This window comes from Callorhinchus milii, unplaced genomic scaffold (genome assembly GCF_018977255.1).
Source record: "Callorhinchus milii isolate IMCB2004 unplaced genomic scaffold, IMCB_Cmil_1.0 Scaffold16, whole genome shotgun sequence".
In the NCBI taxonomy this organism is placed as follows: Eukaryota; Metazoa; Chordata; class Chondrichthyes; order Chimaeriformes; family Callorhinchidae; genus Callorhinchus; species Callorhinchus milii.
Genome location: NW_024704757.1, coordinates 4,108,075 through 4,128,195, shown reverse-complemented (window position 1 = coordinate 4,128,195; position 20,121 = coordinate 4,108,075). Strand labels below are relative to the sequence as shown.

General features: G+C 44.3%; 3 protein-coding genes across 5 annotated transcripts in view; all 3 read left to right on the top strand.

Moving 5' to 3' along the window:
- brd8a (bromodomain containing 8a) overlaps positions 1 to 2,757 on the top strand; it is a 52,787-nt gene extending 50,030 nt beyond the window's left edge. For both annotated transcript variants that reach the window (XM_007903475.2, XM_042341063.1), the window contains exons 28-29: positions 1,453 to 1,518; positions 2,353 to 2,757. In XM_007903475.2, the coding sequence (XP_007901666.1) occupies positions 1,453 to 1,518; positions 2,353 to 2,376 (90 nt within the window). In that variant the 3' untranslated portion in view covers positions 2,377 to 2,757. The remainder of the gene's footprint in view (positions 1 to 1,452; positions 1,519 to 2,352) is intronic.
- A 1,290-nt stretch (positions 2,758 to 4,047) lies between these two features.
- nhp2 (NHP2 ribonucleoprotein homolog (yeast)) lies at positions 4,048 to 6,669 on the top strand (the record flags this gene model as incomplete). Its single annotated transcript, NM_001292925.1, is given in 4 exon segments — positions 4,048 to 4,201; positions 4,795 to 4,864; positions 5,557 to 5,662; positions 6,192 to 6,669. Coding segments are annotated over 4 exon segments (444 nt in total). The 3' UTR covers positions 6,318 to 6,669.
- A 1,060-nt stretch (positions 6,670 to 7,729) lies between these two features.
- tdrd5 (tudor domain containing 5) lies at positions 7,730 to 15,451 on the top strand. 2 transcript variants are annotated; one of them, XM_042341150.1, is made up of 8 exons: positions 7,730 to 7,849; positions 8,741 to 8,981; positions 11,245 to 11,640; positions 11,742 to 11,923; positions 13,132 to 13,215; positions 13,382 to 13,438; positions 13,585 to 13,738; positions 15,319 to 15,451. In XM_042341150.1, exons 2-8 carry the CDS (start codon positions 8,750 to 8,752, stop codon positions 15,351 to 15,353), a joined length of 1,140 nt encoding a protein of 379 aa, XP_042197084.1. In that variant the 5' UTR covers positions 7,730 to 7,849; positions 8,741 to 8,749; the 3' UTR covers positions 15,354 to 15,451. The 2 variants fall into 2 exon arrangements, with proteins under 2 accessions (XP_042197084.1, XP_042197083.1); XM_042341149.1 differs by having other exon boundaries at positions 15,201 to 15,451.
- Positions 15,452 to 20,121: the final 4,670 nt, after the last annotated feature.

Genomic DNA, 20,121 nt, shown 5'->3' with positions numbered 1-20,121 from the left:
TGGGGGAGCACTGCATTGTTTGCGGTGCCGTCCTTCGGGTGGGACTTAAACCTGCGGCCTCGTCTGCCTGTTCAGATGGATGTTAAAGATCCATGGCTATTCAAAAAGAGAAGGAAGTTTCTCCCAGCGTCCTGGCCAACAATCCCCCAAATAAAATTAGTCACTTATTCCATGGCTGTTTGTGGGACATCGTTGTTCGCCTACAAAACACACAGTCACTATACTTTACAGCATATCCTGTGAAGCGCTTTGGACAGTTAGCATGGATTTGTTAAAATCTTGCTTGTCAAATCTAATATAATTTTTTGATAGGTAACCAAGAGGATAGATGATGTTAATGCAATGGGAGGGGTATAGTATATATGGATATGAAAGTTTTTGCGAGGTGACGCAGAGGAGGCTTGTTTAAAAAACTAGGCTGCTTAAACTGATGGTATTACGGATATTAATGGAAAGGCAGCAGCATGCATAGAAAGTTGGTCAACGGATAGGAAACAGAGAGTGGGAGTACAGTAGCTCAGTGGTTAGAGCACTCGCTTTGCAAGTGAGAGACCTGAGTTCAATTCCAGGCAGAGGGTGAAACCTTGGGCAAGTTTCCTTACTCCACACAGAGCCTAATAATAATCCCTCCAAAACCAAAAACAATAATAAATTGGTCATTTTCAATCTACAACTGTTTGTGGGACATTGCTGTGCGCAATTGGCTGCTGCGTTCGCCCACAAATATACAGTCAATTCACTTTACAGTGTGTTCTGTGAAGCGCTTTGGGACGTCCTCCCGACGTGAAAAGCGCTATATCAAATGCAAGGATTATTATTGTTGTTATTATTATTACAGGGTTGTTATTGGAAATGGAGAGCTGTAAATAGTGGTGTCCCTCATGGATCAGTGTTAGCACCACTGCTTTTCTCCATTATATAAATGATCTGGATTCCGGGTATAAAGGGCACAATTTCTCAGTTTGGGGATGACACAAAAGTAGGGAGTATAGGTATCAGTGAAGAAGATTGTAAGCAAATTCAGGGGAACGTAGACAGATCAGTAGACTGGGCAGAGAAACGGCAAATTAAATTTAAGGCCGACATATGTGAGGTTATAGATTTTGGGAGGGAGAATGAGGCAACCCAGTAAATATCGGGTAGTAAAATATTAAAAGGAGCGGGAGAGCAAAGGGATTTGGGGTTATTGTACATAAATCCTTAAAGGTGCAAAGACAGGTGGACAAAGAATCAGCTACAGGGATAAGGGGTAATGGCAGATAAATGGTTAAAGGAAAGGATTGCGCTTGAGGGAGCCAGCACAGATATGATGGGTCGAATGACATTTTTCTGTGTTGCAAATTTCTACAGTTCTATGGGACATCCTGCCAACTTGAAAGGCACTATACCAAATGTAAGAATTATTATTATGTTCAGTTATTTGATGAGTTATTTTGATCTGAAATTTCACAGGAAATTCTGGAAACAGTGGAATTCAGCAACTGCAGCAAGAATCTCAACAGGTCACAGTTTGGCAAGGTAAAACATTCTGACTATTCTTTACATTCCTGCTCGGGGAACTTACGTCTATTTTCTCATCTCCATGTTTGTGGAGGAACTTCTATGTATTATAATGAGCCAGATGTGATGTGTTATATTCTTTCTTTCGCGAACACAAACATCAGTCGTGACATTTACCAAGTTCAAAACCGCTCGGATGTCATATAACCAGCTAATGACAATCCTCCTGGGGGGGGAGGCAAGCGGGGCGAAATATTTGGTAACAGAATGTCAGAATTGAGCCAGCGGTCTCAGTAGTTCAGTTCTGAACCAGGCAGGTCTGCAGTATTCCAGGCCACTGGCTCATCGGCAGGACCTGGGGCAGGGAATCCTCTCACTCAGCTCCTGTTAACCCTGCAAGCCAAAGCCCTAATGGGTAGGGTGGTCCTAGCTGGACAAACAGTGGGAAAGCTTGCCCAACACTGTTTTCAATAGCCAGTTGGACTGCAGCAGTTACCCCAACGGACACTTTAACCTCTTCCAACCTACGCCTAATATTAGGTAATCAAGATATGTCCCTCCAGGGAGAGTGAGAGTGCACATTCAATTCCAACAAACTATCTCTGAAATTTCCATGCGTAGATGGGATACTCTTAAGCATGGTGATGGGTTTCCACATGTGTCAGACCCCGGCTGAGTAAACAAAATGTCAGCAGCAATCAGCCAGCCTGGGGTTCTACTGTTAAAACGTGGTCTAATTGATAGACTGAAAAAGCACCGACTTATAACAGGGTCTGACTGGAATATAGATTAATGTGTTTTGGGTCCAATATTTTGCCAGAAAATTAACGTGACTTTATTTTCTTTCTACAGTATTCCTGCTGTGTGAGGAGATGACTGAAAACTGTTTTGCTCTTGGAGATTTTAGTTGTTTTCACACAGGTTTTTGTATCTCACTGCAGTATTAATGCAGTATTTGATTCAAAGTGGCTTTCTGTACTGCTGTGTTCATGCAGTGTTTGTGTCAGTTGTGTTCAAGCGGGTTTTTTGTATCAGTATGGTACACAGTTGTATGTGTGTGTTTGTATCACATTGATGTGTTTTTTTTAAAGTAGTTAATAGTCTTCACTCCAGTGATGTTAAATTTTGGGAGAGAAATTGGACAATAATCACTGCATAGAAGTGATTATGCAGTCATTTCTATGCAGTGATTGATTGACAGGCTTTTCGTTGAAAAAAAGCAACTTCTTTGTGTTTTTCCATTAAAATGTATTTTAGTATTTTGTTCTGTGTTCAGTCCAATTCTCTGTGTCTAAAAGTGTCCAAAATGACTCTGACTGTTTTTCCTGAGGCTGGTTGATAACTTTACTGCATCAGGTTATTAAATACAACTTGATTTTCATTTCAGTTTCCTGTACAGCATAGAATTTATTTTCCATGTTGTTCCTTTTATCACTTCTCCCTTGTTATTCTTAGTCTTCTCAAGAAGACAGGAGAGTCACTGCAGAACCCTTTCACTATAAAAATGCCTTTGCACAAAGTATTATCAAGTTATTTAGTATTTAGTAGCAGCAAAAAGTTCTGCATCCAATGCTTTTAATAATAATAATCCTTATATTTGATATAGGACCTTATCACATAGTTGAGACTCAAAGTGGTTCACAGTACAAACTGCCCTGACTGCATATAATTTTCCGGGAGAACAATTTGCAAGTATTATTATTTATTATTAGAATATGGGCAAATAGTGATGGGACAATGGTGCATTGTCGGAGTCAGAGGGAACCCGTGCTGTAAAGCTCTCATTGGTCCTGTAGCTCAGTGGTTAAGCGAGAGACCTGGGTTTGATTCCCGGGAGGGCAAAACCTCGGGCATGTTTGCCTACTCCACACACCTGACAATAATCCCTCAATAAAAAAATAATAATTATTATTTCGTCACTTCAATCTACCACTGTTTGTGGGACGCTGCTGTGCACAATTGGCCGCCGCGTTTTGCTCACAAATATACAGTCAATTCACTTTACAGTCTATTCCGTGAAACACTTTGCGACGTTTAGAAGACGCGACCAGCGCTATATCAAATGTAAGGATTATTATTATTATGGCTTTGGGTCAAAGTGGAGTCCTGCAGTTCAGTGGTTAGAGCACTCGCTTTGCAAGTGAGAGACCTGAGTTCAATTCCAGGCAGAGGGCGAAACCTTGGGCAAGTTTCCTTACTCCACACAGAGCCTAATAATAATCCCTCCAAAACCAAAAACAATAATAAATTGGTCATTTTCAATCCACGACTGTTTGTGGGACATTGCTGTGCGCAATTGGCTGCCGCGTTCGCCCACAAATATACAGTCAATTCACTTTACAGTGTGTTCTGTGAAGCGCTTTGGGACGTCCTCCCGACGTGAAAAGCGCTATATCAAATGCGAGGATTATTAAAGTGACTGAACACAGCGGCGCCAGGACCCAGCGGACACAGCCCCCGCGGTCACAAGGTGCGTCACGTGCTCGCCACGGCGGTTTCTATTGGTCTCCCAGCAGCCACTTCTCCTTCCGGTGGACGGCGCGTGCGCAGTGAGCGGTGATGAAGTCGGTGAAGCAGGAGGTCGATAACGAGGCGGCGCCGGAGAGGAGCTACGAGGAGTTGGTGGTCAATGTGAACGCCATCGCGCAGCCTCTGGCCTCCCGCAAACTCAGCAAAAAACTGTACAAGTGCGTGAGGAAAGGTACCGGCCTGAGGAGGGAAGGGGAGCCTGGGGGGAGGGGAGCCGGGGGGGAGGGGAGCCGGGGGGGAGGGGAGCCGGGGGGACCCTGGGGGGGAGAGGAGCCGAGGGAGGAGTCTGGTGGGGGGGAGGGGAGCCGGGGGGAGAGGAGCCGAGAGGGGAGCCAGGGGGGGAGTCTGGTGGTGGGGGGAGTCTGGTGGAGGGGAAGGAGAGAGGAGGGGAGCCTGGGGGGGGGGAGTCTGGTGGAGGGGAAGGAGAGAGGAGGGGAGTCTGGTGGGGGGGAAGGAGAGAGGAGGGGAGTCTGGTGGGGGGGAAGGAGAGAGGAGGGGAGCCTGGGGGGGGGGGAGTCTGGTGGAGGGGAAGGAGAGAGGAGGGGAGTCTGTGGGGGGGAAGGAGAGAGGAGGGGAGTCTGGTGGGGGGGAAGGAGAGAGGAGGGGAGCCTGGGGGGGAGGGGAGTCTGGTGGGGGGGAAGGAGAGAGGAGGGGAGCCTGGGGGGGTGGAGGGGAGCCTGGGGGGGAAGAGCCTCGGGGCTGTGCTGCAATGACTGCCTGAGATGCTGCCGACATTCCGGTAACGATGACTTATCTGATCCACAGCTGCGAAACTGAAGCACATCCGCCGGGGCGTGAAGGAAGTTCAGAAATTCATCAACAAAGGGGAGAAAGGGTGAGTGTGAATGTCACTGAGTGGCCAGCACATCATCAATCCCCTCTTGGGGAGCTTTGCTGCTACTGAAATATTGTTATTACAGAAAAGACCCTTTGCAATTCTTCACAATAGTTGATTTTAAAAAAGGAATGCAGAATTAATCCAAATTGATGGATGTACAAATTCAAGATAATTGGCAAAAGAACCCGGGGGGGGGGGGGGAGATGAAGAGAATTTCTTTTTAAGAGTTGTTATGGTCTGGAATGAAAGGGCGGTGGAAACAGATTCAATAATAACTTTCAAAAGGGAATTGGGATAGGTACTTGAAAAGGAAAGTTTTGCAAGGATATGGGGAAAGAGCGGGGGATTGAGACTTGATTGGGTAGCTTTTCCAAAGAGCCGGCACAGACATGATGGACCAAATCCTGTGCTGTAATATTCTATGATTCTATAAATAGAAATAATTATACTTAAATATTAAATGTTATTGCATCTTTTTGATTTAGTACCTTCTAATATCCTCAAGACTTTTCAAAGTGCTTAACAGGATTTTACTGTGAAGTGTAGTGACTGTATTTGAAGATAAATGAAGCAGCAAATTTACGCTCAGCAATGTTACTGTCATTTTTGGAGTTGTGCTATGGAACATCTTCAAATATGAAGTTCAATGACTTTCTAACAATGTTGTCTTGATCTGACTTTTGTTGCAGGATAGTTGTGTTGGCTGGTGATACTCTGCCTATTGATGTTTACAGCCATCTGCCGATCTTGTGTGAAGATAAGGACATCCCCTATGCTTACATTCCTTCTAAATCGGTATGGTTTCATTTTATTTTAAAATTTAAACAAATTGTTTTAAAATCAAATCCTTATACTTGTTTGCAGCTGAGTTGAGATGAACTCAGTCTTTCTTGATGGGCCGGAGGGATACAGGATCAAATTTAATTCAGCATATTACAGTTATGTTTGAGGATTATAATAATAATAATCCTTGCATTTGATATACCGCTTTTCACGTCTTCTCGACATCTCAAAGCGCTTCACAGAATAGACTGCAAAGTGAATTGATTGTATATTTGTGGGCGAACGCGGCAGCCAATTGCGCACAACAGTGTCCCACAAACAGTCGTGGATTGAAAATGACCAATTTATTATTGTTTTTTGTTTTGGAGGGATTGGAGTAAGCTGGTTCATCAGGTTTGAGTCTTTCCTGAGAGCATTGCACAGAGATGGCTTCAGTGGCCACCACAGTTGAAGCTCACTAACCGATTGTAGTTAGAAGGCAGTTAAGTTGATGTTGGGTTTGTATCTGGGTTATGATGATTCCTGGCTATTTTTCCCAAAGGACCTGGGAGCTGCAGCAGGATCCAAGCGACCAACATGCGCAATAATGATCAAAGCTCATGATGAATATCAAGAAGCCTACACAGAGTGCTTCGATGAGGTGCAGACACTACCCCTTCCCGTGTGACTTTAGATCTGAATGAGACTGACCAGCCTTCTTACCCAAAACACATCAGCTATTATATCTCCAGTCAATGTGGAGCACCGGAAGACAGTTTTTGAATGAACTGTGAAATTAACTCCTGTAAATGTTGTACCTTTGATTTGCAGTTTATGGCATTTGATATGCAATGTTTAAACATTCTTTAGAATGGCTCATGAGTTGTAAAACACAACAAAAATATCTGGTTATTCTTTGAATTGTTCATTATTTGCAGGTGTTACTTTTTATTCCATTGGTGTCATTAAAGTAAAATTAAGATGTTAAGATGTTTTATTGTGAAAAATATCTAATTGAATAAACATTGTTGAATTACTTGAAATGTTTCAAATGTGTCATGGTGAGAAATGTAATAAGAATAATTAATGTCTCCTTTTGTGAGATTAAATATAATCATGTGACTGGGTCACTTGTGCTAGGTGGAGGGCATGATTCCAACACCTCACTGGGATGGGAAAGTGCCGTGTGAGGAATTCCCATCCAGCTTCCACTCGCACTTTATCCCTGTTTGTCTTTCCTGACCTCCAATATGAGACCATCACATTTTCCCTCGATCACATCCTGGCATTCGCTCCTCAACCACATTCAATCCAGTTTTCATTCAGCCCACAACACTTGACACCTATCTTGGACACTTATCTTCCCTGCACTAGCCGACATCACCATCCTCTCATATCATCTACTTTCAAACTACCATCTTCACCCTTTTTTTTTGAGGCAACCAGATGTGTAACATGTGGAAAGCCATCACTAAGCTTAATGGTTTCCGAACCAAACTCAAGTTTTAAAACTGCCTCGATTGCCCCCCCCCCCCCCCCCCCCCCCCAAGTCCTCACTGAACCCTCTTGTGTTTGCTCTATCTTTAAAGCCTGTCTTAAGATGTTTCTGTTTAACCGTGCATTTTTCCCCAACCCTGCCTCGGGAACGTAGGAATTAGGAGCAGGAGTAGGCCATTTGGACCCTCGAGCCTGCCCCGCCATTCTAACCCAACTCCATCTGCCCGCCTTATCCTCAGGTTTCCAGCTGATACTGTGAAGCTGTTGAGACAGGAGAGTTACTACAATGTGAAGTTGTTGCCAGTGAATCGAGATGAGCAGCAGCTGCTTTCTGTGCCCCAACAAATGTGTGTTGCCACACCAGGAAGAGTTACAGGAAAGGCCTCCCAGCAGCTGCTGCCCCAGCCTCAGGGTGCAGCCAGGGAAGGGAGCACGTGGGGAGGGGGGCGGAGTCTCTGGGCAGTGTAAACCATGTGCTGTGGGGGCGGAGCCCTTTGGGGAACCACGTGATGCGGGGCGGATCCTGGAGTGGAAACCACGTGATGCAAGGCGGGTCCCTGAGTGGAAACCACGTGGTGCGGGGCGGAGCCCGTGGGTGGGGTGGGGCTGTAAACCACGTGGTGCGGGGCGGAGCACGTGGTGTGGGCGCGAGAAGAGGCGGGAGGGAAGGCGCTGTGTCAGGAATTGCGAGAAAAATCCCAGTAAACGACAAGATTGTAGGAGGTGAGAAGCTGTTGGCGGCACCAGCGCCGCCCGAGAGGCACAGGAGGGGATCTGTCTGACGGGAGGGAATGAGTAACGAGCTTTTACACAGTGCCATGGACAGGCACTGGGCCCGGGGGGGGGAGCTGGGCTGCCGGGCCGGGGGGCCAGGCCGGGGGGGGAGCTGGGCTGGGGGAGCCGGGCCGGGGGGCTGGGCTGGGGGGGGGGGTGAAGGCGCGGTTAAAAGAGAGAAAGGGTCGAGACGGATCTTGAAGGAGATGGGGGAAGGGCCTCCAGGATGGAGTTCCAGAGGGTGAGGGAGGCGAGGAGGGGGTGAGGAGGAGGAGGGGGTGAGGAGGAGGAGGGGGTGAGGAGGAGCAGGGGGGAGGGGGCTGGTAAGTTAAAGATGGGACGGTAATTTGAGAGCCTGGTTGACTCTTCAAATGTCTTATTCAAGATGTACAGCTTGTTTTCAGTTGCCAGAAACTTAGTGCCTGATAATTTGGTTTGGGCTAATGTTCAGCCTTGTCAGTGGGTGTTTGGATGATGTTTATGGGTGGTGTTGTCGTGTTGGTTTTCAGACAAGAAGAAAAGGTGCACTTTGGAAAGCGGAACGGCGAGAAACGTAGGGATGGCCATGAAGCTTCATATCTGATGTGTATTAGGAGCTTTAAAGTCACATTGAATAATTAGTTTTAAGCAGTAAAGAATTTGCCGTGCCATCTCGCGGGAACTGAGCAATTTGAAGACCTTCCTCTTCGGTTGCGCCTACGGCCACCTCCCTAACAGCTTCAAATTTCACCATTGTTTGCTGCTCCGATCCCTGCGTGAAGGGCACTGTTAAATCAAATTGTTGTTCACAATCTCTTGTTTGATAATTTCTTCTTATTCCTCGATTTCTGCTTTATGCAGTACCTGAGAATGTCTGATCAGGAGGTGTTACTGGATGTTCTAAAGAAGGAGCTGCGTTCTCTGCTGATTTCTGCTCAAGGTGGCCTGTCTCCAGTTGAGTTAGAAAGTGATTACTACAAGATGATGGGAAAGCGTCTGCCGTTATATGCTCTGGGGTACAGATCTGTGCTGGAGCTAATCACTGACATGCCTGATGCTATTAAAATTCACACCTGTGGGAATGGGAGTCTCATTCTGAAAGGTGAGCAGGAGTGAAATTGTTAGTTAACTTGACCAGTAGACAAAACCCAGTTTGTTTTGTACCACAAATTGTTTTTCTCCTTCCCACAGTCTCCTGATAACAAGAAACATCTCCCAACGTCCCTAGATCCCAAGCAACTAGGAAGGCTAATACCATGATGGAGTTTGTTGCAAAACAGTTAAGAGGACAAGAGTAGGGAAGTCTTGCTGCAGTTGTATAAGACCTTGGTGAGACCACACCTAGAATATTGTGTGCAGTTTTGGTCTCCTTATTTAAGAAAGGACATACTCGCCTTAGAGGGGGTGCAGTGTAGATTCACTAGATTGGTTCCTGGGATGAGGGGGTTGACCTATGAAGATAGGTTGAGTAAACTAGGCCTATATTATATAGAAGAATTAGAAGTGATCTCATGGAAACCTATAAGATTCTTAAGGGTCTTGACAGGATAGATGCCGTGAGACTGTTTCCCTTGGCTGGACAATCTAAAACTAGGGTTCATAGTCTCAAAATTAAAGGTCAGCCTTCTTGAACTGAGTTGAAAAAACATTTCTTAACTCAGAGGGTAGTAAATTTGTGGAATTCTCTAGCCCAGAAGATTGTGGATACTCAGTCCTTGAACATATTCAAGACTGGGGTTGATAGATCTAAAAGATAGAGGGATTAAGGGATATGGGGATAGGGCTAGAAGATCAGCCATGATCTTATTAAATGGCGGGGCTGGCTCAAGGGGCTGAATGGCCTACTCCTGCTCCTACATCTTATGGTCTTATAGATCTCTTTCAGCTTTCTCTTGGCAAGTTCTATCCCATCCATAAATAATAATCATAATAATCCTTGCACTTGATAAAGTACCTTTCACATCAGGAGGTGCTTTTACATGCTTCACGTCCTGTTTTTGTACACTCAGTGTCTCACTACCACTTTTTTCTGTAAAAATTGAGACAAAATACTATCTATGTAATATATACCTCTGCCAGCCCTTAATTTTCTATGATTAGGTTTCACTTCTTAATAATAATAATCCTTGCATTTGATGTAGTGCTTTTCACATCTATACATCTCAAAGTGCTTCACAGAGTATGCTGTAAAGTGAATTGACTGTATATTTGTGGGCGAAACGCGGCAGCCAATTACGCACAGCAGTGTCCCACAGACAGTTGTGGATTGAAAATTACCAAATATTATTGTTTTTTGTTTTGGAGTGATTATTATTAGGCGTGTGGAGTAAGGAAATTTGCCTAAGGTTTCACCCTGCCTGAAATTGAACCCAGGCGTCTCGCTTGCAAGACGAGTGCTCTAACCACTGAGCTACAGGACTTCTTGTTTTGTTTCTACCTTTTCTTGAACAATTTTACCTTTTATGTGTTTATTGAAATCCTTTAGTATTTTTCTTTATGTTCCCTGCCAGTCTTTCCTCATATCCCCTCTTGACCTTTTGAATCTTGCTTCCCTTCTATATTTTCTATTCTGCCTGATTTTGTTTGTATTATTATCTTCACATTTATTCCACTACAAACACCTCCCTCCGCTAAACTGATTAAGGAAACAAATCCTGGACACACTCTAAAGTCAATTTGGGTGTCCGCCTCCATGTGGATGTTGACTCCAAGTCTGTAGATGACAGCACCGAGTGGAACATATAAACAAGGAAAAGAAGGAGTTGGGAAGGGGTCACTGGGAGACAGTCAGGTGCAAGTGATTTCCCTTTACCTGTTAGCAAATACTTGTGAATTTTAACAAGGTTAGTGGATAATGAATGTAACTGGGACAGGTATGTCAGCAAAGCTTCTGGTATTTGGAGTTAAACCTGCTACTTCAGAGAATTCTGTATGGGGTAGAATTGTATGGACAATATTACAATGCAACCAAGATATTAACTTAGTTTTGTGAGGATTATATGGTAAACTAATCTCCATCTACTCTTGGAATAATAATGTGATGATGGTAATATGAGAACTGTATAATTCTAAATAATTCCTGCTGTTTCTCTTGTAAGAAGAAAATATGTTTAAGCAATGAAAACTGTTGATATTTGATTGTGTAATCTACCTTTTTAATAACAATAAATTGGTCACTTCATTCCACGACTGTTTGTGGGACACTGCTGTGCGCAATTGGCTGTCACGTTTTGCCCACAAAATATACAGTCAATTCACTTTACAATATATCCAGTGAAGCACTTTGAGACATCTTGACGTAATAAGGCGCTACATAAATTGCAAGGATTATTATTTATTAGAACGTTTTTGTCGCTTACTTCTAGGGAATGGGGATGCAACAACAAAGGGAATTGAAGAGATGGTGGCAAAATCAAGGATCCCTTCCAAAACCAAACGTAACTTGAGAAAGCCTAGGTATGATTTCACACAAAAGCAGGGATTCCTGCCTCGGCGCTGCAACTCCATCCCTGTTTTACCAGCATTAGTGAAATGTGAAATTCGAGAGCTCCTGCTTTCCTTCCCTGATGGCATCCTGCTATCAGATTTTGACAAAGCATTTGTGAAAAAGTATGGCCGGCCATTCCAGTGTGCCAGGTATGGATTTTACTCCTTGCAGGAGGTGCTGAAAACAGCTGCAGATGATATTGTGATCCAGCAAACACGTCGGGGTTCCCTGCTATTGCTGAAGGTCCAGAATAGAGAGTGTTTTTTTGTACAAGGTAAGGTTCAGGATGGGCAGCTGTTTCCTTCCATTGTTTGACTTCTATGACTTTGATTTCATTGTAAAACTGTAACCAGTTTTCCCATTGTATTGATGAAGGTGAATGGCATTGCCAGTCCATTGCAAACCACCCTGTTGAGGCAGAATCAACATCGGTGCCATTGATCCCCCTCAAACCACCCACACAAACATTTCAGAAGCAGAGCTTGGAGCCTTTGGATCCAGACAACGTCCCAGGTTCCAACACAGGATTAGAGTATTTCGATGGAGGGATGAAAAAGGTTTGTTAATCATGATACAATGCTTATTATATTTTATGTGCCATTAATTATATTGAGGGGAATTTCCTCCTGATGTGAGTTACTCGCCCATCTGAAGTGCAATGCAGAATGGAGGTTTGATATTTTTCCACAGTTATGGAAAGAAAATAACCCTGTGTTTCTTCTTAAAATATTCCTGGCAGAAGGCTGGAGCAGGTTTGTGGGCTCCAATAGTGTACTTTGTCAAAAGTTTTCACCTTGTCCCTTATTTGTGTTGCAGCAATTCAGGGAAAATTATTACCTGTAAAATTACTTGACAAAAATATTCCAGATTGTTCTTCTATACTGTACGAAAAACGAGCCTGATTCCTTATTTGAGAAAGATCTGTGAGCCACATCCAGCCCGGAGTATGATTTTATGCGACCCGAGACCATTTCCAACATTCCAGCTTCCGTTCCCTCCCTCCGTGGTGAACATCCTCCCATGGCAGCGGCAGGAGCCTGCGGTTGGGAGGACACAACAACAACAAAATGGCATTTATAGAGCGTCTTTCACGTCGGGAGGACGTCCCAAAGCGCAGAACAGTCAGGTGTTGGGGCCCGAACATGGGGGAGGAGTGGTGTAGGGGTGAGCGAAGGCAGAGAGGTGGGAGGGAGACCAAAGGCACAGTCGAAGAGAAGGGTCTTGAGACCAGTCTTGAAGGATGCGAGGGAGGAAGCGAGGCGACGGGACCGTGGGATGGAGTTCCAGAGTATGGGGGCAGAGAGTAAGGTACCAGTGACTCCCCGTGAGTTTCTCAGTGGGCAACACAGCTCAGCAGGAAAGGCGTGAGAGCTTTGCCAACATCTTCCTTTCCACAGCTCGGGCACATATCCCTTCCCATTGAGTGATGGTTTCACCAGTTGGAGGTGCAGAGTTTAAGCAGCAGTTGCTTACCTTTGCAAGCAAATCAAGGTGGATTCTCAGCACTGGATGTACAAATATGTAGCTGCCATGTTCAACTACAAAATACTCAGAGAATACACTTTACAGTAAATCCTGTGAAATGCTTTGAGACGTCTCAACAATGTGATAAGGTACTATAACAAATGCAGGGTTTATTATTAGAATTGCAACTGAAGAAGCCAGTGAAAAGGCAAGGAACCAATACTATTTTCAGCTCTCATCCCAAATTATAATGCTCCCTTGTCTAAAATAACTTTGTTGACTCTTGACCATTTTGTTCAAGCTTGTGAAAGACCTGAAGGCGGTGCTGTTAGAGAAAGGAGTTGGAGGCACTATTGATCCAAAAGTGAAGGAGAAAGTCTGGTTTGTGAGTAGAATTGAATGTAATGGCAATGTGTTGGCTTCAGTGATACAGAGGAAGTAAGGAACATCTTTACTTTGTTTTAAATCAATTTAATGAGTTGCATCATAGTTCTGTTAATTGACATTCAGTTCCACTTGTGGTTTCTGAGTTATTCTTGTCTTTAATTTAGACAGTAGCACAAAGGCCTGATGGTTTATTGGCTTCCAGACTCCCTGTGGAATTTAAGGTAATTTCAGTTGGTCTTTGAAAGCACCTTCAGTGTAACTTAATGTGCAAGTCATCATGTTTAAGACTTCTGCTGAGAGCAAAATGCTAACAGATAATGACAGATTAATGCCTTACTCTGAAAAAAATATTTTTCTTGACTTGCAGGATATTTTTGGGCAGGAGCTTCCACTGAAGGAGTTGGGGTTTTACAGTGTGACGGAGCTCGTTGCTGCCTTAAGTGACATCTTCTATGTTGAACGGGATGTGAAAAATCAGGACTGGTTAATCTTTGACATCAAACGTCACCAGTCACTTCAAAGTAAATTGCTGAAGAAGCACCTTTTCCCATTTTAATGTGTTAATCATTGGTCAAAGCATTAATATGAATTCCCTAAAGCTTCCAGAGGCTGATCTCAGTCGTGGCAGAGTTGATGTGTGCTATGTTACATTCCTTTCCTGTTTACCCATTAATGTACTTATTTCTCCCCCTTTCTCTCATGGAGAGAAATTGGAAGAGAAAAAATAATACTGTCCTTAAGAACTCGTAGGTTCTGGTGCATCTGGTGGAGTCCTGTAGCTCAGTGGTTAGAGCACTCGCTTTGCAAGCGAGAGACCTGAGTTCATTTCCAGGCAGGTCAGGGCGAAACCTTGGGCAAGTTTCCTTACTCCACACACCTAATAATAATCCCTCCAAAACCAAAAACAGTAATAAATTGGTCATTTTCAATCTACGACTGTTTGTGGGACATTGCTGTGCGCAATTGGCTGCCGCGTTCGCCCTCAAATATACAGTCAATTCACTTTACAGTATATTCTGTGAAGCGCTTTGGGACGTCCTCCCGACGTGAAAAGCGCTATATCAAATGCAAGGATTATTATTATTATTTGCCCAGAAAGAGTTAAGGGATTTTAAATCAAGAGTGAAAAATGTTATGTTTGGAAAATAACAATGTAGTCCTGTAGCTCAGTGGTTAGAGCACTTGCCTCACAAGTGAGACCTGGGTTTAATTCATGAGCAGGGAGAAACGTTGGGCAAGTTTCCTTATTCCACACGCCTCTTTACCGAGCAGTAAGTAGGAAACTAGTTGTTAGTCGATTGGCGGATCACTTTTCCAGGGATAATAATCCCTCAAAAAAAACAATAATAATTTGGTCACTCAATCCACGACTGTTTGTAGGACATTGCTGTGCGTAATTGGCTGCTGCATCTTACCACAAATATACAGTCAATTCACTTTACAGTATATTCTGTGAAGCGCTTTGAGACATCTAGTAGATGTGAAAACCACTATATCAAATGCAAGGATTATTATTAGTTTCGATGAAGAAGGCTCTTTGGCCCGTTTGATCTTATCCCTTCAGTTCTCCAGCCAATCAGAATGGAGCTGCAGAACTGCCCTTAGCATTGCCTCATGAATATGTCTTGAGGTATATTGACACCGATTTGGAATTGGAAAAACATGAGAAGCAAGAAAAACTTAAGAAAAAGAAGGAAGTGCAGCAGCAGGAAGAGAGGCAGAAAACTCCAAAGCTGGTTTCCGTGAGGCAGTTGAAACGTGGAGGAGTTTCAAGCGTGTCCCTGTGGTACAACAGCCACATTACTCCTGGGAGGCAGGAAGGGAATAACTAAACGGTGAATGCTCTCCTGGGCTAAAGGGACCCTCTTAGAGTTTCAGAATCAATACAACAATTGGAAACTGAATGTTCCAGAATGGAGGCCTTTATTTTGTACCTACATTGCGTGTGCTTTTGTTAACATGGGGCACCCGCTATCATTTTAGCAACAACTACAAAAACCTTGCTGTCAAATGGAACAGTTGGAGGCTTTCAGGATGCCCAAGGAAGTGAGGAAGATTTTGCCTCATGAATTTCAGGAACATTGATCAACTGCTTTATCAGTTCTTTCAAAGGAAGATCAGTGGAAATACAGCTGAAGATCGATAACTAGTGGTGGCTCCTTTGTGGAGAGGCAGCTCATCAGAGCTGAGCAAGTTCTTGCCCTGATTCATGAGGATATCCTAGAAATCCGTGAGGGAGAAGTGGGCGTGTCACAGCAGGTAATAATAGTTGATTTACCAACACAGTGACTTGTGTTTATAAAGCACTTTCTCATGGGGCAGCATCTCAGATGTAATTTGACTGCGAGCCAGGGAGTAGGGGAGGTGACCATAGGCACAGTTGAAGAGGTGTGTTCTGAAGACTGACAAAGAGGTGTTGAGGCAGAGAGTTCCAGAGTCCTGGGGCAGAAAGCAAGACTGCTGATGGTGCAGTGGAGGGGTCAAGGCAAGTGCAGAAGGCCTGAACTAGCTGAGTGAATGGGGCAGGTAGACGAGTGGGATGTGAGATCAGAGAAGTAGGGAGGTGCCAGAGGCATGATGTGATTAGTGGGTGAGTGTGAAGAATGTGAAATTAATTCCTTCTGCAGCAGATAGCAAATGGAGCCTGGCAAGGATTGAGTGGTGGGGGTGTGGAGTTTGATGCAGGTGAGATGGACGGCAGAGTGTTGAACTAGTTGGATTTTATGAATGGTGGAGCTGGGGAGGAGGGCAAATGGAGAGATCGAGGCAGGAGGTGATGAAAGTTCAGAGAAGGGTTTCAGCAACATTGGGTGTGAGGTATGGTCAGAGGTGGGTGACTTGGCAGAGCTAGAGGAAAATGGTCCTTGTCAGAGACCAGATGTGGGGTAAGAAGGACTACAAGGGATCAATCCTGACGTCTAGGTTCATCAATAAACAAAAAAGAAATGTGTACAGTAGACACCGCTTTAGCCAGGTAACCTGTGATGCTGGGTAAATCGGACAAAACGCCCAGCCCCAATTAATTTGTATTCTTAAATATGCCGGTTAATTCAGACAACAATCTGATTAATTCTGATAGAAAGCCTTGCTACTCGCCACTGAGGCTACTCACTGTGTCTCAACCAGCTCCGGGATGGAGATAGGAGGAGTCAAATTGTGATTGACAGCACACTCCAGCCATCCACAAGCGACTTCGGGGTGTCAGTTTGTGAGGGACGGAGGAACGGAGCAAACGAGGGAGGGAATTGGAGGGGTCAGATCCCGATTGACGGCTGAAGCCACTTGTGATTGGGTGGAGAGCCCATCCATTCACAAGCGGCTCCAGGCAGTGAATCACCTGGGAGCCGCCTCCCTCCAGTGGGAATGGCAATGAGAAGGAGGAGGCGCTGCTTCCGATCCTCTGATGGGCTGGAAGAAGTAAGGGAACTTCAGTTAGCCTCAGACACTGCTTAAGTCGGACAACGTGTCTGGGCCCTGATGTGTCCAGCTTCGGCTGCTGTGTGTGTGTGTGTATGATGTGTATTTATGTAAATATATATATTCGGAAAGCAGAGCGAGGGCAGAGTGAGGAGGAGCTGCGCCCCAGGGGAGGTATAAAACTTAGCTAGGTCGGCAGTCACTAATTCGGAGAGGTATAAAGTGGAAAAACAACAAGTGACGTCCACACTTAACGGCTGAACCAAGGAAAAAAACAAAATAGGGAGAGGGACAGAGAAAGAGGGACAGAGAGAGAGAGACAGGAGGACAAGGAGAGGAAGGAATTCAGAGAGGAGAGCGAGGACAGGAGCTGCGGCGGAGCTGCAGGAAAACAATAAGTGACATGACCGTGAGGTCAGTGTGAGCGGCAGGATGGCAGGGCAGGTGTTGTGCGGCAACTGCAGCTGTGGGAGGTCGTGGAGAGCAGCCCAAGCCCGGGCAGCTACATCTGAAACAAGTGTCTGCAACTCAGGAAATTTCAGTTCAGAGTTGTTGAGCTGGAATCTGAGGTGCAGACATTGCGCAGCGTTGGGGAAGAGGAGAGCTACCTGGATACTTTGATCCACGAAGCATTCACTCCCCTGAGGCTCAGTAGATGTACAGATCTTGTCAGTGGTCAGAGACAGGACAGCCTGACTGACAGTCGGGCAGGTAAGGGGACCCCAGAGGGAGTGGTGGAGGAGCCTCGGGCTTTAACCTTGCCCAGCAGGTACGAGGTACTTGCAACCTGTGTGGGTAAGGAAGCCTGTAGGGAGGATAGGCAAACTGACCAGAGCACCTCTGTACAGGAGGCCACACAAGTGGGGGGAGCAAAAAGGAATGTGGTTGTGATAGGGGACAATACAGTCAGGAGGACAGATACTCTTCTCTGCAGCCGCATCCAGGAATCACGAAGGCTATGTTGCCCTTCTGGTGCCAGGGTTAAGGATGTCTCTTCACGGTTGGTACAGGGACAAGCAGATTAAAGGGTTGAATACGTGGCTGAAAGAGTGGTGCGGGAGGCAGAGGTTTCATTTTATGGGCCACTAGCACCAGTATGGGGGAAAGAGGGAGCTCTTCCATCGGGGTGGGTTCCACTTAAACCGGGCTGGGACCAGTGTCCTGGCAAAACAAATAACTAGGGAGATAGATAGAGCTTTAAACTAATAAGGGAGGAGGGAGGGTTACGGTTAAATGTAAGCTCACAAAGTAAATAAGAAAAGTGAAGGCTGTAGAGCAGAGTAGCGATTTGGGAGATGAAGAACAGTGTGTCAAGTGGGGATAAAGAGTTTTAACAAAGAAAATAGGGCATCAGTGAGTAGGGGAAATAGTAAAAAGTTAAAATTAAAGGCGCTATACCTGAATGCACGAAGCATTCGTAACAAGATAGATGAATTAATGGCACAAATAGAGCTACTACAATCTAGTAGCCATTACTGAGAGATGGTTACAGGGAGACTAAGGTTGGGAGCTAAACATTCCAGGGTACCTGATGTATAGGAAAGATAGGCAATATGGAAAACGAGTGGGGAGGCTGTAGCCCTGTCAATAAAGGATGAGATAAAAACAGTAGAGGGGAAGAACCCAATAATAGTGGGTGATTTTAATCTTCATATAGACTGGGAAAACCAAATTGGCAAAAGTAAATTAGAGGATGAGTTTATGGAATGCATTAAAGAGTTTTCTAGAACAATATGCTGAGGAACCAACCAGGGAACAGGCTATCCTAGATCTTGTATTGTGTAACGAAGCACGGCTAATCAGTATTCTTGAAGTTAAGGTTCCTCTAGGGCAGAGTGGACATAACATGATGGAATTTAATATTAGGTTTGAAAGTGATTAGTTAAGTCTGAAACAAGGGTCTTAAGCTTAAATAAAGCCAACTTTGCAAGTATGAGGGACGATTTGGCTAAAAGAGACTTGGAAAGTAGACTAAAAGATATGACTGTAGACAAGCAACGACAAACTTTATTATATATCGTATAATTCACAGCGAACGCATATTACCTTGAGAAATAAAAATTCCACTGGAAAAGTGGTTCAGCTATGGCTAACTAGAGAGGTTTAAGTATAAAATTAAAAGAGGCCTATAATATTGCAAAAAGAGCTGTAAACCTGAGGATTGGGAGGGCAGCAAAGGATAACCAAGAAACTGATTAAGAGGGAGAAAATGGAATATGAGAGTAAACTAGCTGGAGATATAAAAACAGATTGTAAGAGCTTTTACAAGTATATAAAAAGGAAGAGATTAACAAAAGTAAATGTGGGTCCCTTACAGGCAGAGACAGGAGAAATTATAATGGGGAATAAAGAAATGGCAGAGTCACTAAACAAATATTTTGCTTCTGTCTTCACGTTAGAAGATACTAAAAACTTACCAAAAATAGAGGGGAACCAAGAGACTAATATTAGTGAGGAACTTAAAGAAATTAATATCAGTAAGGTAATAGAACTAGAGAAATTGTTGGGACTAAAAACTGATAAATCCCCTGGACCTGATGGCCTGCTTCCTAGGGTTTTAAAAGAGGTGGCTGCAGAGATAGTGGATGCATTGCTTTTGATCTTCCAAAATTCCCTGGATTCTGGAACAGTTCCCGTTGATTGGAAAGTCGCAAACGTAACACCGCTATTTAAGAAGGATGGGAGAGAAAAAATGGGGAACTATAGACCAATTAGCCTGACATCGGTGGTAGGGAAAATTCTAGAGTCTATAATTAGGCATCATTGTGGGGCACTTGGAAAGTCATAATATGATTAGGCAGAGTCAACACGGTTTTATGAAAGGAAATCGTGTTTAACAAATCTTTCAGAGTTTTTTGAAGATGTAACTAGCAGGTTAGATAGGGGGGAACCAGTGGATGTAGTGCATTTGTCTTTTCAGAAGGCATTCAACAAGGTGCCATGTAAAAGGTTGTTACATAGGATTAGGGCTCATGGAATTGAGGGCAATATATTAGCATGAATCAAAGGTTAACAGGCAGGAAATAGAGAGTAGGACTAAATGGGTCCTTCTCAGATTGTCAGGTTGTGACAAGTGGAGTGCTGCAAGGATCAGTGTTTGGGCCTCAACTGTTTACAGTATACATCAATGACTTAAATGAGGAAATAGAGCTAATTACTGTATCTAAATTCGCGGACAATACAAAGCTGGGTGGGAAAGTAAGCTGTGAGGAGGACACAAGGAGGATGCAAAGGGATATAGAAAGGTGGCAGATGGAGTATAAAGTGGGGAAGTGTAAAGTTATTCACCTAGATAGTAAAAATAGAAAAGCAGATTATTTTCTAGAGGGGGGAATCTAGGTAAGTGTTAGTATTCAGAGGGATTTAAGAACGTATGCAGGTACAGCAAGCAATTAGAAAGCCTAATAACATGTTAGCATTTATTGCAATGGGGTTAGAGTACAAGAGTAGGGAAGTCTTGCTGCAATTGTATAGGCCCTTGGTGAGA